Source organism: Magallana gigas, chromosome 7, assembly GCF_963853765.1.
Source record: "Magallana gigas chromosome 7, xbMagGiga1.1, whole genome shotgun sequence".
Lineage (NCBI taxonomy): Eukaryota > Metazoa > Mollusca > Bivalvia > Ostreida > Ostreidae > Magallana > Magallana gigas.
Genome location: NC_088859.1, coordinates 34,148,442 through 34,163,651, shown reverse-complemented (window position 1 = coordinate 34,163,651; position 15,210 = coordinate 34,148,442). Strand labels below are relative to the sequence as shown.

Here is a 15,210-nt window from a genome sequence, read left to right as displayed (position 1 = left end):
TTCTTGCTTTCTATCGTCCACTGTTTGTGCGTTGATTGAAAGAAGACTGTTTGTCTCAGCAGTACTTTACTTGTTGAAGAAAATGAACTGTTCTTTGTATAAATCATTTACACGCATTTGAAATTGTAAATATCAAAATTAATACTGTTTTCTGTAGAATTTTCAAAGTTTAGGGCCTTCTTAATTTATGAAATATTTATAATAAAATTTGCCTTTCTTCTTCCGAAGTAAATTCTTCAGTATTATAATTTTTATTTGTATTTCTCTAAGATAATGGCCATTTTATCCGTTTCGAAGTGGGAGGGGTAGTTGGTTTGTTTCGGCATTGCTGCATGCGACTTTCATAGCATCAGCAAGTTCAATAGTTCGCCTGCGTTAATGTTAAACAAATAAAACTCACGGTAGCTCAATATCCGTGACAATCGTGGCCCTCTTTCCACGAATTAACATTCATTTACAGTTATAATTAATTTATAATAGTATTAATTAATATCACCCACAAAATATTACCTAATGAAAATTTATGATTCCTAAATAGTACAACTTAAGTATATTACGCTTCTATAAACGGTCAATTTTGCCTGTCGTTATATGCCTTGTATTTATTTCTTTTTGAGTATACAAGATTTTAATTTAATAATGAAATTAAATTGTCTCTATCGAGATGAAAAGAGTATAAATGGCTGCTACCTCAAGACTATATCGATATCAAACTTTCAGAAAACAAGGTGAAATCAATGTTTAAGATATACTGAAGAGCGAATCGGTGAAACAAGGTCATATACAGGCTGTTTACGATGGAATAAACAGGTGTCCGGTTTATTCGGTTTATCTTTAATGACATATATATCAGTTCAAGATCATGACGGTTTATGTGTTATTCGTAACGCGTCTGAATCTGGTCATTAAAATCTAGAATTTGTCATATATATATCAATTACATGGTATACATGTATTATCATAAATACAATGCCTTTGAAGTTTTTTTGGGAGAATGAACAGGCATATAAACAAAACAGGCATATGATGTCCTTCTTGTCTCTGTGTGTTGGTTTAATGCGTTCTACATAAAATTATATTGTCGAAAAAGGATGTACATGTATTTTTCTTTTAGCAAACAAAAGATTTATGCCATGATATCTCGAAAACATATATGAAAACATTTGCAACTACTTTTGCCTCTGTTAACTAGTTTTCATCCATATATCTTCTTTTTCTTTCCTTTTTCATAATTAATTACATTAAGCCACCAGTAGTCATATAATGTAATGTTTCAAACTTGTTAAGATAACAGAAAGTTAAAAAAGGTGAAAGCCTTAGCAAGTTCTATCAACTAATAAGGTTATCAACACAAAGATTGTCCCAAGGACAGTCAAAGCACGCATTTATCATAACATATTTGACTGTTCACATGTTCCAACTCCGTTTTGTCAAATGTTGAGTTCATTATGTAGATAAGAGACGGTATACGTTATACTTGTTTTGATGTTTATCTCACCTACATTCTGGATTGTTATGGTTCATTGTTGGTCTGAAATCTTAGATTCCTAAACGTACATGTGACTGGTGTGACCTGCAAACAACTTTTTTATATAAACAATCCAAAAATTACAATGCTTGAATTGCATTTTGAAAAACTGAATACCTAAACTGAGCAATACCATGAAAGTAGATAAGAAACCCTTCGTGTATTGTGTGGGTGGTTAATAAATGGAGTAATCGTTTGTTTGGAATATTTTTTACTACTGATCTTGTATTCTAAATTTTTAAATTGTAATTTTTAAAAAAGAGTGAAACAAATTTAAAAGTTAAATTCATGACGTCAAAAAGAGGGCGCATGGGCCATATTGCTCTCTGAGTAACAAATTTAAAGGGACTTAGACACGATTTTACAATGTAGATCAAATTTTTATGTATAAAATTGTTTACTTGCGCATTTTGAAAAAATTTGAATGTTAGAAGTCAGGTATAAGAGAGATAAAGATGTAAGAATTCATTGTAAACAAAGCTCGAGTCATACAAATAATGTAAATATGGAATTGCCATTTCTTTGACAAAATGACAATTACATGTATTTGAAACTTATACCAACAAACCACATTCTAAACAATAACAAGACTCAAGTTTGTTTACAAAACAAAGAATGAAGAAAGTCAAACTGTCTATCTTGCTCATAACTTAATATTTGACAAAGCATTAAAACTGCTTAAAGTGACTATCCCAAACAGTAAAATTAAAAATTGAATATTAAATTTTGAGATCAAATTGCGTCAAAGTTCCTTAAATGCCAAATGATATAACTCAGACACAATCAACATTCAAATATTCTTAATCAATAAGGAATAAAAAGTGAGGAAAGGATATGGCTTCTTTGAAACCAAAATTTTCATGAATACTAATAAAAAATTCTTATTAAAAGCAAATTTTTCTGCTTATCAATACTAGGCTGGATAACTCTGCAAGTGCGAAGGAAGCATGTTAAGGTGCACTTTGTAAAAAATTGTGAATATGTTATTTGAAATATCATTGCTTTTAAAAGAGTGTGTAACCACTTTTGTTGTTAATGGATTTCACTTGTTATGTACTTTTAATAAATGAGTCCCCACGTGAATAGAGTAATTTTTCTATACGATAAACAGAATTTCTTAAAGAAATTAAAGTGCTTTATACAGATTTCGAATTCCGATAGGATTTGAACAAAACTCGATCCATAAAAAATACAAAAAAAAAACAACGTTTCAATAAAACCAACAATCTGTATTTGTATTCAAATTCCGCGAAAAGCTTTCTTAACCTATATAATTTCATTTCTGTACGACTAATCCTGTACGAAATTTATTTCTCATCTTAAATTATGTATTTCCGTGAAGAAACTTTATTTAATCGATGCAAAATACTGCTAGCATAATCATCTGACACGTTGTCCATAGCTGGAATCAATCTTAATTTCTTTAATTGATGTTTTCACATTCCATTTAGATCATTGTTGAAATATAAATTAATAGAATCTATCATAGTGCCTCTATGGTCACTATATAACATTTATGTAAAAACTTTAATAATCTTTTCAATACGATTTTCCATTTATGATAGTTTCTTAAATTTTGCATCCAGCTTACTGACAATAAACTATTAATTATGACCTTGTTTCAATATCAAGTTAGAATATTTTTTATGACAACACAAATCTGAATCTTAATTTAAGGGTAATACAACTTCCTTCATCTCCTTTGTAGACACCCTCTTAAAAGAAATATATACTGACTTTGTATAGTTAAGGTTTTTCTCGTCGTTCAATTCAACGATTACAAAGGGGCAAAGGTATATAAAACTTGAAACCTTTTTATTTAGCTTGCTTTCATATCATGTCACCTCTACAAACACCATCCGATCATTTTCATCAGATAACAAATATTGTTTGCATTGGTTAAGGAACATATGGACTTAAAAAATCTTTTTATACTAGTTAACTTTCACAATATTATCGAAGGTTTTAGGATTTGTAATTTGAGCTGACAACTTTAGAATATTTTCCTTGTATGATTATTCTTTGCATTCTTGGTCTTTGAATTTTATTTTACTTAACCTTTTATTATTTTCATTATTGAAAATTGCCTTTATTTTTAAGCAATATGAGCTTTTTTTTAGAATTCTATTTTGGTTCAAAAACCTGTTAGAAAGATAAGTCTGTAATGTAACTTAAACTCTTATGCTAAATAAGATTTGCAAAAAATCATTAATTTTGGTCAGAAGAAAGATTTCTCTTGAAAGGAATATATAGCAAATCAATTTTTGTATAGGATGACATTAAATTAATTTTGCTTCAATTTAAGGCTTCTTAACGGCTTTTCCCACAAAAATAAAGCTAACAGAAATTTAAAAGCCATAGTTTTTGTCATTTTAGCAAAAAATAATATTTTCGTAAAAAAAATTCAACATGAAAATTGCAGCTCATATTGCTTTAAACAAACTAAAAAGGCAGCTTAAAAAAGGATTTTAGTATCTGTTTTTTTTTATGAAAATGGGTAAGCGTTTCTTGAGAAGAAGTAGAAAATGGCTGTATTAACCCCAATGTATGTACAGAATCTGACTGATAGAATTAACGGTACAAGATAGCTCGAATCTACGTCAATTTAAAAAATTCTGAGAAAAAAAAATTATTTTTTGATTTCTTTGAACCATTATCAAGACTATTCCTGACCCTTGGGCCTCATGTCTTGAAAAGTATTAAGGGTGTAAGAGAAACTCCATATTGTGACGTACTTCAGTTTGAAATAAACAATAAAATTTAGCATAAATCTTATAATTTTTTTCGTACCCAAAATTTTTACCTAACATTGTATCGCAAAGGGTTAGAACGTTTACTATAATTCTGTGAGTCATGAGTTCGAATCCCTCTGGGGAATTTATAATTTACTTGTTCAAAAAAATTTTAAAACATATTTTTTTTTTACCAAATATCGTAAAACTTTGAGTTCTAAACCGGTGAAAGTACTAGTATTTCGAACATAAAGTACTTTTTACTATATTAATACCGGCAGGTATTCCATACTACCTTTGATAAAATCTAAATATGAAAAACAGTCTAAATATACACCTTGCCTTATTTCCTTTCTATTTGAGAATATTATGTTTAATACACGAAGCTGGCTTCAATAGGAATTTCACCAATCCTCCGCCCTTCCTTTTAAAAAATGAATGTATGTATCCTACTTAAAATTTCAAATTTAAAAACAAATTAAAATTGCGTTGTTGTTTTATAAAATTGATGCACAAACTTTAGCCAACCAGTAAAAGTGTCCTTTATTGTATGATAAATGATTTAATAAAGAAGTTTGGTGTGTTTTATTTTCCAGAAATTTGATGTTTCTACTGTGTGATCAACGAATTGAACGTTAGAAAACCCTAAACTATAGTCATTTTTTTTAAACTCCATATGAAATAAATAACACTTCTTTTAAAATTGTTTACCGAAATGTAATGCTTTAAAACAACAAAATAACAAATGATTTATTTTTAAACAACAAAAATCAAATTATCTATCCCAGAAGACCGGCCTGCAGAAGGTCTATCAGATCTTGTTTGTAGTTGGCAGCCTCAGCAATAACTGGAAAAAAATCCCCAAAACAAGATTAACATCGTGGTGTTCTTACGCCTCATTTCTTGATGTCTTTTCACAAATAAAGTAAAAAGAGCAAAGTCGTTGATATATCTTATACATACGCATGCAGGTTCCAGTGACGTTGATGTAATGGTTGCAGCACACGATGTTGGTATTGGGACACTGTTGGATCAGAGGCATTTCCTCGTAGGTAAGATGAGTGATAAGCTTTTCTCTGTAAAGTTTTAGAAACATATGGAATATCGTATTGGCAGTGTTCTTCTTACCGTAAATAGATAATTAATAAAGCATTTCTCAAATCAGATGATATATGTAATATGGCGAATGCCAGATTTAGGATGTATGTCTTACTGGTATCTTAATTCATTCTGGTGACACTTCCCGGTGTTAAGGAACCCGCAGGAATTCTCTCCCACTTGGACCTGGACACCGACCTTAACAATCTCGCTGACTACTTTCGAAACGGTTTTGTAACCAATGGGGCTGCTTGTGTCAGTGGAACAGCAAAAATGCCTGTAATACAAAATATTCAACGTTAAGAATATGCAATATGGTGGTCAGTTTAACTATTAACTAATTCTGATTTTGTAAAAATAATCTATTCCTTGAATATTGCAATGTTTCTAGTACTCCAGCGTAATAAGAAATTTTAATATATTTCATGTGTTTATGGTGCAATTAATATATAAGGGACACAATTTCTACTCAGAAATTTTCCTGATACATGAACACTGTGTATGTTGGTTTAAGGTGACTCACTACAACTTGAAATAATTTCTCAAATCAGCTGAAAATTACTTGATTATGATAGAAACTATTATGGATAAAATGTATATATGCTAAATATGCGAAAAAATGTGCAATTTTAGATAAAAATGTTATTTCAACAATTTCATTCAGTAAACAAAAACAAAAGCCCCAGGTGGATTCGAACTCATGGCCTGCGGTTCACAAGCCTGATACTTTAACCGCTTATGACGATATACATCTGAATCGACTGATACAAACAGTTTAACAAAACATCTAAATCGCCATCTTGTGACGTAGTGTCTTAAAAAGTATAAGTCTTGGTGTAGTGAAGTACCTTAAATAGTCATTTCAGTCTTAGAGGTTGGTTCAAAATGCTACATAAACAACAATAAGAAATCCGGGTTAAGTAATTTCTCCAAATATTATTGACTGAAGCAAGGAAAATTACGCACTTTTGGATATTATTTAAATAATTTCATAATTTATTAATATCTTACAGCCATGATAACGCAAAACGTCTGTTTTAACGTCTATATTATAGAGTATATTTAAGAGTATATCATAACTCACGAGTTATCTCCTGTTTTTGGTCTTCTTCTCAATGCAACCTGCATTCGAAAGGGAAGGTCACTTAATTTAGCGTTGGCTAGAATTGCCTGTTCTTGTAATGAGAAAGGATTTTGTATTAAATGGGATGACAAAAGATAACATGATCCAAGGATAAGGATTGCGAGGGAGATGGTTCCTTGCGCCATGATTGCCAGTAAGAGGCTCACTAACAGACAAAACCGAAAGAAACACGAGATAAGTGAGAAAATTATTCTTATCGGTTTGAACGCGTCACCGCAACATAGTCAAATATGGCCGACGAACAGTTTTTTCAAGAAGAAAAATGAGGTATCATTGCCCTTTCATTGCTCTCTGTGTTTCTTTTTGCATTTGTGTACTGGTCTTCTTTAGTCCGTTTATATCAATACGGAGCAATAAACATAACACCGAAAACAATAAACAAAGAAAGGAGGCGAACACCAAATCGAGAGAAAATGGAAAGGTAAATATTATTTTCACTTTCATGTTGAAATATAATATGAATGCTTCTAAATGTAAACTACTTTTAATTGAAATCGTTCAAATGTACAATGCGGAAGTGGTAAAGAAAACTCGATGTATAATGTGGTATGTGAAAAGTAAACCCAAAATTGTGAGACAAGGAGCAATACTTAATACATTGGTCAATCGACTTTTATTTACTCCTACTTATGATCATCTCTTCTTTGATTAAAGATGACACATCAAAATGAAGTAGAATAAAAAATAATAGAATACAGAATTAAATAAAACTGTTTTAGATAAATTATGTGCACTACAGTGTATTATGTAAGAATATTAAAAATGTTCTTTACATTTTGTGTCAAGATACCCGAGATTCTATGTCCCGAAGGAGAAATCCCACTAGCAGTTCACTATCAGATGTTAGATTTAAACTCAATGGGAGACGAAAATTCTGGAAGCAATCTTGTAAAGGTATTTTTAAAGAATAAAAATAGTATCAAAAGACATTTCTATTTTATAACCATGCTCTACCCAATATACATGTATGTTATTATAAATACGACCATATTTTTTTTATCCAGAGTGATGAAGAATACATTGCATCTCTCTTAAGTTGGACCCAGGCCAACAAAAATAGTTCATGCATCAGAGAGTCATCATTGCTTCAGTTTTGGTCCCCTGGCAAACGAGTAGGAGACTTGTGGATCCTTTATGGAAGCCAAGAGGGCGAACTTTCACATAATCGTCATGATCCTCCCGCCTATTCGGGGATTCAAGCGGTAATTTTCGATCTTCTTCAAACATTTCATCCAAGACCGTTTCTGCAAACCAGATTCGAACCAAGAGGAGGATATGCTGTACTTAGAGCGTATAATGGAGACATTGTCGATATCTTTATAAGGTATAGTGATTTTTTTCCATCTAATACCCGATTAGAGGTTGCTCTTGAATTACATGAATATTTGGTCGTATTCGACTGATCGTACAAGCATATACAATGTAAAATAATTAAAATTGAAAATTATAATTAGTTGATTTCTTTTAAGATTTCATGCCGAATTCCAGTTGAATGAAAAACCCTTGTTACCATTTTGGTTTACACCGGCATATTTTACGGGGAACATCGTGTTAAAAACTAAAACTGGAGATGTGCTACAATTTAATTTACACGTTCCAACAACAAATGAGTTGAATGTGGGTATGTTGTTGGGTTGAATTGATACTTTCTCCTTGATGACTCAAATTCATTGGACGTAATCTAGACTATGAAAAAAGGTCTTTCTTCAATTTGGATATGTTATAGATTTAGAATGGTATGGCAGCAACAGACCAGATGATAACTTGATGGTGGATATTGGATATCTCCCTGCGATGGAATTAAAGTCGACGATATCGCTCTCACAGGAAAATGTTTACAACTGGTCAGATGAAATATCGGTAGAAGAAGCACAAAAAATATTAGAAAAAGCTTTTTTTCCTTTTAAGCAGGTATATAAATTTTCCTTTGAATTTTTAGGTACTACAATTTCAGTTTGTTTTATAGAATGATATAATTGGCTTGTTACCAGTTTTTTAGGACTGATATATCCCTACACCACCAATATTCGAGTTTTCAACATCAAAATTTAAATTTGATGCAGCTAAACTGTATTTACGTATCGTAAATTTTATATATATATATATATATATATATATATATATATATATATATATATATATATGTTTAAAATAGAAGGATATAGTCAAATTACTTGAATGTGTTGCATGTTAGTGATGTTTATGTATAAACTCTAACCTATAATTTTATATTTTGAATAGGTGGACTACCTACCATTTGAGAAAGCCCTTCTGAAGGCCAAGGAGGAGAGTAAGCTGATTCACCATATCGTTTTATGGGGATCACTCGATGATCAGTCCTGCTGAGGTATGATTAATTAATTCAATTACAAATACTTATTGTATGGATATTCTTTTCCGTAGACTTTACTTTAAAAATGTCAATTATTTTGCAGGATCGGGGCGGACTCTACGCGAAGGTCCACTCGCGAGTCCGCCCGTTATGAAGTTTCTTCAAAAGAATTTCATTTCTTCATGGTCCCTTGTCGCTAGGTTAAAGAAGCTGTCACATTCAAAAGACAGTTTTGTTGCCAAAGCAGCTGCTGATACATTAGAAGCATATTCGTAAGCTCAGCTGATTCAGAATTTTTGTTTCTGGTTAGATTTCATGAAGTTACACATATGTACAAAACTTAAAATTAATCATAACACATGATTTTTAAAATAACATGAAATACACTCCTAGGTTTCCTGTGGAGATAATTGTATACGACCAACGTCAAGATATTGTACATTTTGAAAATTTAAATACTCTGTTAGAGGAGGATGTTCCAGACACACCAGACTTTGATGGGTAAAACATCTTAAGCTTATAATAAAAATAAAGATCTTGCAAAAATTTAATTTCTTGTTTTTTACTACAATCTATATTTTTCTTTTGTTTTAGAAAACAAATGTTTTGGGTTCGAGCATTTAAATGCACAGAACAGATCTTACACACACGACTTAGACTCAATTGTAGTATACTTAATTCGCATTTATCCAAAAAACATATAATAGATAATCCTAATTGTGCCTGTGGACAAATTGAAACAACACTACACTTTTTATTAGAATGTCCTCTATACACTGATGCAAGGAAAAAATTCATTGACCCATTAAGACCGGTCACTTTAAACATTCTGTTATTTGGAGACCCAGACAGAAACTATTCCTATAATACAAACATTTTTAAACATGTACATCATTTTATTTCTGCTACTAAACGATTTGTAACTTAATTACACTTGCTACCGTATTGTCGATTTTGTTATTTTTGCATCGTACGACTGTTTATTACTCGGTCACTTTTAATGTTAATTCAAGTTATGATATCTCTCTCTGTATATTTTCTATTATATTTTTCCCTTTTCATTTTTTTGTTAAATTTTTCCATCAATTCCATCTTTTTTTCATTTGTTGTTCCTAATATACTTGCCATTCAGCAAGGGCAACTATCGTTTTTAATAGTTGAAAGTCAATTTAAGGAAACGGATTAATATAAGTTGTAACAACTTGTTTCCGAATCCTGTTTGCATTATTTATTGTTTATATTGATGTACAATTCAAAATGAAATAAAGTTTAAACTAACATTTACAAGTGCGTTTGTTGCATTTTTGTGTTATTGTAATATCAAAATGCCAGTAAAATCAAATAAATAATACGTGTTTATTCCATCCATCTATCTATCACACCTATCTATCTAATTATCTATCTATCTATCTATCTATCTATCTATCTATCTATCTATCTATCTATCTATCTAATAAAAACCTTTCAGTTATGATTGGAAATTATCATCTAAATTCAATTTAAAATGCCTAAAAAATTTGTTCCGTGCGAAAAAAAGAGAAAAAAACTCATGTTACCAGAAGGCTTTTATCAATAAAATTTTTGGACACTGTGAATTTACCATATGGCGATTATCTTTAATTGTGTTGATTCCAACTTTCGGTTTCTTTGCGTTGCATCAAGACTGAAAAATGGCCGTTCTTCGATTTTTTCTTCTTGCCGTTCTGGTCAAATGTGCAATTCTTGATAATCCTCTTGATTTTATGAGTGAAAATCAGAAGAGGAACTTAGGGACATTAAAACTCGAGAGTTTACAAGACAACGAACACCGCGTTCTACGAGAGGTCATTCTTCATGGAAACGCGACGTAAGTTAACATATTTTTAGCATATTTTTCTTTCTAATTGTACCAATTCCTACTCCCATCTCGGCAAAACGTTGTTAAAGAATTCATTGAATGCATGAATTACTTTGTGAACACAAGCTTTGTCGAGAAGATACTTCTCTTTTTCTGAGCACAATGTGTATTTGCAATTTCTTTCAGACGAACTGTAAATTTTTGTAAAAATAATTCTAGTTTACCTAATCTTGTGAGAAATAATAAGATGGGTAACTCTAACATACAACAAAATAGTGTGTCAAAATTGATAGTAATCAATTAGTTTACTTAACATATACTGCACAAACACGTAAACAAAAAAAGTTCATTAACCGAAGAAGTGTTTCTTTGTCAGCTCGGGCATGGAACCGAAAAGTACGCATATTTTAATTTGTATTGCTGATATTGATTCCCCTATCAACATAAAGAGAACAGACACCACTTTTGTTTCTTCATATATTTACTTCTTGTAAAATAAGTGATTTGATTAATATTTAAGGGCACATTGGTGTTGCAATGTTGCTACCACTAGGACAATCATTGAGACCCATTCACACTTGATATACGCAACAAAGATCAGAGACAGGGTCACCTATACCAGCTGCGGATTCCTTTGGCTTAGTTCATGCTCCAGACACCATTACTCCTATTAGTAAGATGTTGGATTTGCTATGTAATACCCCTGTATGATGTTAAAAGGCATAATCATGGGTTTTTTTTTTTTTATAAAGTAAAGCATTCAACTACCCTAAAACAGTCTTTTATTTGACCAAGAAAAATAACTTTATATCTGGGTTTTTTATTCAGACAATTTACGTTATATAGAAGCCTGTCGTAGTCGCACATGATGTTCTGTTAATGTGCTTTTCTATGAAGTCGATATCTAAAATAAAGTGACCATGAATACTACAATTTTGGTAGAGGGCGTTATGAACATCATTACAATTCTTAACATGACATTGATTTATAATATCATGCACTGGCTTTTTTAGTTTCAGTGATACTATTATTTTTTAACAGTTCTTCTCCAATGTACACAACCACTTACCAGTCTAAAGTAATAAACACCTCCTGTCCCGATCAGAATCTTGTCTGCTGTAAAGGATACGTTCTTGTTGCAGAACACTGTTTACGTAAGATAACTTCCATATCGAATTACTTATTTGCTTCCACTGTAGAAAGCATTTCTCTGTTATCTCTGAAGCTCTTGTTTTATTCATGTAAAATTATTTTTATTAAAATCATAACATATGCATAAATGATCACAATGTTACATGGACAGTTAAGTCAAAAAGTCGGTTTAGTTTTAACTCGATTTATCCTGTAAAACGAACCTGGTGTTATTGGACAAAGACTTGGATAGACTTACTAATTTGTGGTTCACTTCCACTTCATTTTGGTTCATTATTTCAGCTCTCTCCGAGATTCCAGCGATAAAGGATGACCTGATTGATCTTCACCACGCTGGTGTTTTGGGATGATATGTCGAACACAAATAAAAGATATCAAACAACATTTGCTTTAAAAGCTAAAGCGGGTAATTTCCCTTGATTCATTATCGTTATATGTCAATCTAGTTGATTGGCATATCGTAAATAAATACAGCTTAAGTTGCGGATCATTCTGATCGTGAAAAAACATGACATAAATCTCGTACTTAATTTTTGCTGAACTTCTTAATTCAAGAGTTCATTAATCCTTTTTAAACAATTATTTTATTTCAATGTTACATCTTTTAATATTGTCGACGATGGAATAACATATAAAATTATTGTTTTCTAATTCAGTATTCAAAACGACAACGAATGATTCTGAAGTTGTTTTTTTTTTTTTTGTTTTTTTTTTGTTTTTTTGTTTTTTTTTTTTAGATATTTATGTATATATCATGTTTTATGACAACTGCAAATTACTTATTATTAAATTATTATTATAAATCAGTATTAGGGTGAGACCCTAGTAAGTTGCAAGAACTTGTGTTCGAACCGTTTGTATATTATATATACAATAAAATATGTTCAAACCAATCATAAACAAGATACTCAGTTAAAAATTCTGTTTAGTAACAAAACAGAAAAAAACACCATTCTATTATTAAAATTATTTATTTTTATTACAAAAATAAAAAGCATCGACTAATGAAAAAAAATTACATTGACAAACGGGGACAGACATGTACATCGATTCTTTAATTTTATCTCTTTTTTTTCTTTCTTTGGGGTCCTTAAATGACAATTTTATGAAGCTCGAAGGGATAAATTTTATGAATTACAAAAACAACATTTGAAAAAGAATATTGAAATCCTTGGTAGATCTTCAATTTTTCTGAAAAAGAGAATTAACCTTATTCAGTAAGTACTAGTAAGGAAAATCTTGATGAAAGAGCATTAACTCTTGCAAACATGATCATATTTTCGTTTTAAAATTTTTTCACACTCAAAATTTACAAACTTTTGGAATTTGAGAGAGACGTTAATAAATTTTTCTTTTTTGGGGTTAAAATTTCATTTAACAAATTCACAACATGAACGTGGTGTGCCATTCAGTCAACCGAATGTTAACTTTAACATCTAGAAAGATGCCTGAATGGCAAGACTAAACATTTCAGGTTCTACAAGTATAACTCTGCTTTCAGCTGATTGAACGACCGAGCTTCATCCTGTGATTCCTGTTCTAAATATAGTCTTTATCAATCGGTCCTTTTGAAGTATTCAATAATTTTATAAACTAAAGCTATCAATCGTCCCTAATTTGGATGAAACAAATATATCTAAAAGCCAGGAAAAAGTGAAAAAAATATCTGGCGACGGACGGCGGATCTTGTGAGTTCATAGAGTATTTTTAATAAGATACAAACCTTTGATAATTTATCAATGAAAATTTTTGCTCATTTTCCACTTGGGACACAAATTGCCGTCATTTCTTCGCTGGGGCATGTTGCGTGTTGTTTACGCTTTTCTTGGTAACTGAAACTGAATGACATGTAAATGTATAGCCTGCTTTAGAATTAATCAGGACTGCAACTTAAATTTATGTATTGCACTAAACTTCAAAGACAGTATTTTGGTTTTTCTTGTTTTTAATCAATAGACTGTATACATACCAGCAACATTTATCAAAATGTTCGACATTGACTAATGCGGCATTTTTCTTATTCCTACATCTTTTCCAAAGTTGACTTGCAATGAATACGATTATGATAGCAATAACTACCGACGCAGTAAAAATACCAGAAAGGTGATAAATGTCTACAAAATACGAAATTTAATAATAGATTAATAATAATTCTACTATAGATATTATTATATTGATTTGGATTAATTCTTAGAAAACAGACTGTATTTATTAGTCATACCTAAACAATATCCCTGCATGTCACTTTCATTATCTTTTGTAGAATTACTTATGTGTTTTGTCATCGCATCACAATGTTCTATAAAAAAGATTTAGTTTATGTTAATATCAATACAAGTATTTCATGGCTAAACAATTCAAAACAGTTATTTTTTTTTTCATTTTATTTATAATTGTTGAATTTAAAGCAACATAGAATAAAGCTATATAATCTTAATGATATGAACTATAATAATATGATCTTACCTTTGATTTTCCCAAGCTGACGTTTTTTACACTGAAGTTGACACTGTTTGGGCGGATATTGACTCTGACACAAATCCAATGAACAGTACAGACAGACATTGTCATTGGAACAGTACTGCAATGGTCCCTCACAGAAAACGTCCCCGCATTGAAAATTGTATTTCGTGTACTTTATGTCTATCAAGTCACAAATATCGTCGGGAATCATATACTGATAAGCGTAAACACAATAAAGGAATAAAAAATATAAATAAGTCGACATTTTCTTATGCATCAGGCCTCTAATTGCCGTTTCTTTCTTGTATCTCCTTTTCTTTCGTATATGTATATCTATATTTAGTGTTTGGAAATTTAAGTCTATTTAAAGGTCAGTACTTACCTGTATTTTAAAAGCCTTCTCGCTTGTCATACTTTTTAACATGCATTTTTTTTGGCAAACCAATTGATAAGTGCACGACATTTAAAGTAAACCAGGGCACGAATATTATTTTTAGAGTTGGGACGATTGGTATTTGTAAACAGATATACAATGTCGTTGTTAACTTTAGCATGTAAGAGAAAATAAAACTTGTTATTCTATATTACTTTTAAGTAAGCTAATAAATATTACATTCGACAAGTTTACCGATTGATTCATTCGGATCACGCTCGTCTTTTTTCTGTAAACGATAAAAAAAATTTTAAAAAACATTATTTGCGGTGACGGAAATGGCCGAGTAGTTACGATTGTGATTGATTCATAAACTGTATTGCATTAACTTTACTCAGTAAGATACAAAACATCCATAGGTAACTCTTGCCCTAATACATGTTCCGTATGGAAAGTCCACTTAAAGCATTAGATTATTTAAAATTACTTTCTAAGTGCTAAATATGACTGAAACTTCAAGAAGTTAAAATAGGAAATATCAGATATCTTTA

The 15,210-nt window shown here is 30.8% G+C and overlaps 2 protein-coding genes, 1 long non-coding RNA gene and 1 pseudogene across 3 annotated transcripts; 2 read left to right on the top strand and 2 right to left on the bottom strand.

Moving 5' to 3' along the window:
- Window positions 1-4,996: 4,996 nt before the first annotated feature.
- LOC105347067 (uncharacterized) lies at window positions 4,997-6,668 on the bottom strand. The gene is made up of 4 exons (XM_011455959.4): window positions 6,443-6,668; window positions 5,474-5,635; window positions 5,224-5,336; window positions 4,997-5,107 (listed from the first exon to the last, which is right to left on the bottom strand). The coding sequence occupies exons 1-4, from the start codon at window positions 6,625-6,627 to the stop codon at window positions 5,040-5,042; spliced, it is 528 nt and encodes a 175-aa protein (XP_011454261.1). The 5' UTR covers window positions 6,628-6,668; the 3' UTR covers window positions 4,997-5,039.
- An 80-nt stretch (window positions 6,669-6,748) lies between these two features.
- On the top strand, window positions 6,749-9,431 carry LOC105347068 (selenoprotein N-like; annotated as a pseudogene).
- Window positions 9,432-10,351: 920 nt separating this feature from the next.
- On the top strand, window positions 10,352-12,205 carry LOC136269649 (uncharacterized). The gene is made up of 4 exons (XM_066065101.1): window positions 10,352-10,680; window positions 11,192-11,344; window positions 11,713-11,825; window positions 12,106-12,205. Exons 1-4 carry the CDS (start codon window positions 10,505-10,507, stop codon window positions 12,171-12,173), a joined length of 510 nt encoding a protein of 169 aa, XP_065921173.1. The 5' UTR covers window positions 10,352-10,504; the 3' UTR covers window positions 12,174-12,205.
- A 570-nt stretch (window positions 12,206-12,775) lies between these two features.
- On the bottom strand, window positions 12,776-14,824 carry LOC136269815 (uncharacterized). Its single transcript, XR_010707344.1, has 4 exons — window positions 14,045-14,824; window positions 13,793-13,937; window positions 13,547-13,661; window positions 12,776-13,014 (listed from the first exon to the last, which is right to left on the bottom strand). It is a non-coding gene; the product is annotated as an uncharacterized lncRNA (long non-coding RNA).
- Between the last annotated feature and the right edge of the window lie 386 nt (window positions 14,825-15,210).

Coding starts and splice junctions, on each gene's coding strand:
- LOC136269649 (XM_066065101.1), top strand. CDS start 10,505: ATGGCCGTTCTTCGATTTTTTCTTCTTGCCGTTCTGGTCAAATGTGCA. Junction 10,681..11,191: donor ATTCTTCATGGAAACGCGAC/GTAAGTTAACAT, acceptor TTAATATTTAAG/GGCACATTGGTGTTGCAATG. Junction 11,826..12,105: donor TGTTGCAGAACACTGTTTAC/GTAAGATAACTT, acceptor TCATTATTTCAG/CTCTCTCCGAGATTCCAGCG.
- LOC105347067 (XM_011455959.4), bottom strand. CDS start 6,627: ATGGCGCAAGGAACCATCTCCCTCGCAATCCTTATCCTTGGATCATGT. Junction 5,636..6,442: donor CCAAAAACAGGAGATAACTC/GTGAGTTATGAT, acceptor TTTGTATTACAG/GCATTTTTGCTGTTCCACTG. Junction 5,337..5,473: donor CAGAATGAATTAAGATACCA/GTAAGACATACA, acceptor AAAACTTTACAG/AGAAAAGCTTATCACTCATC.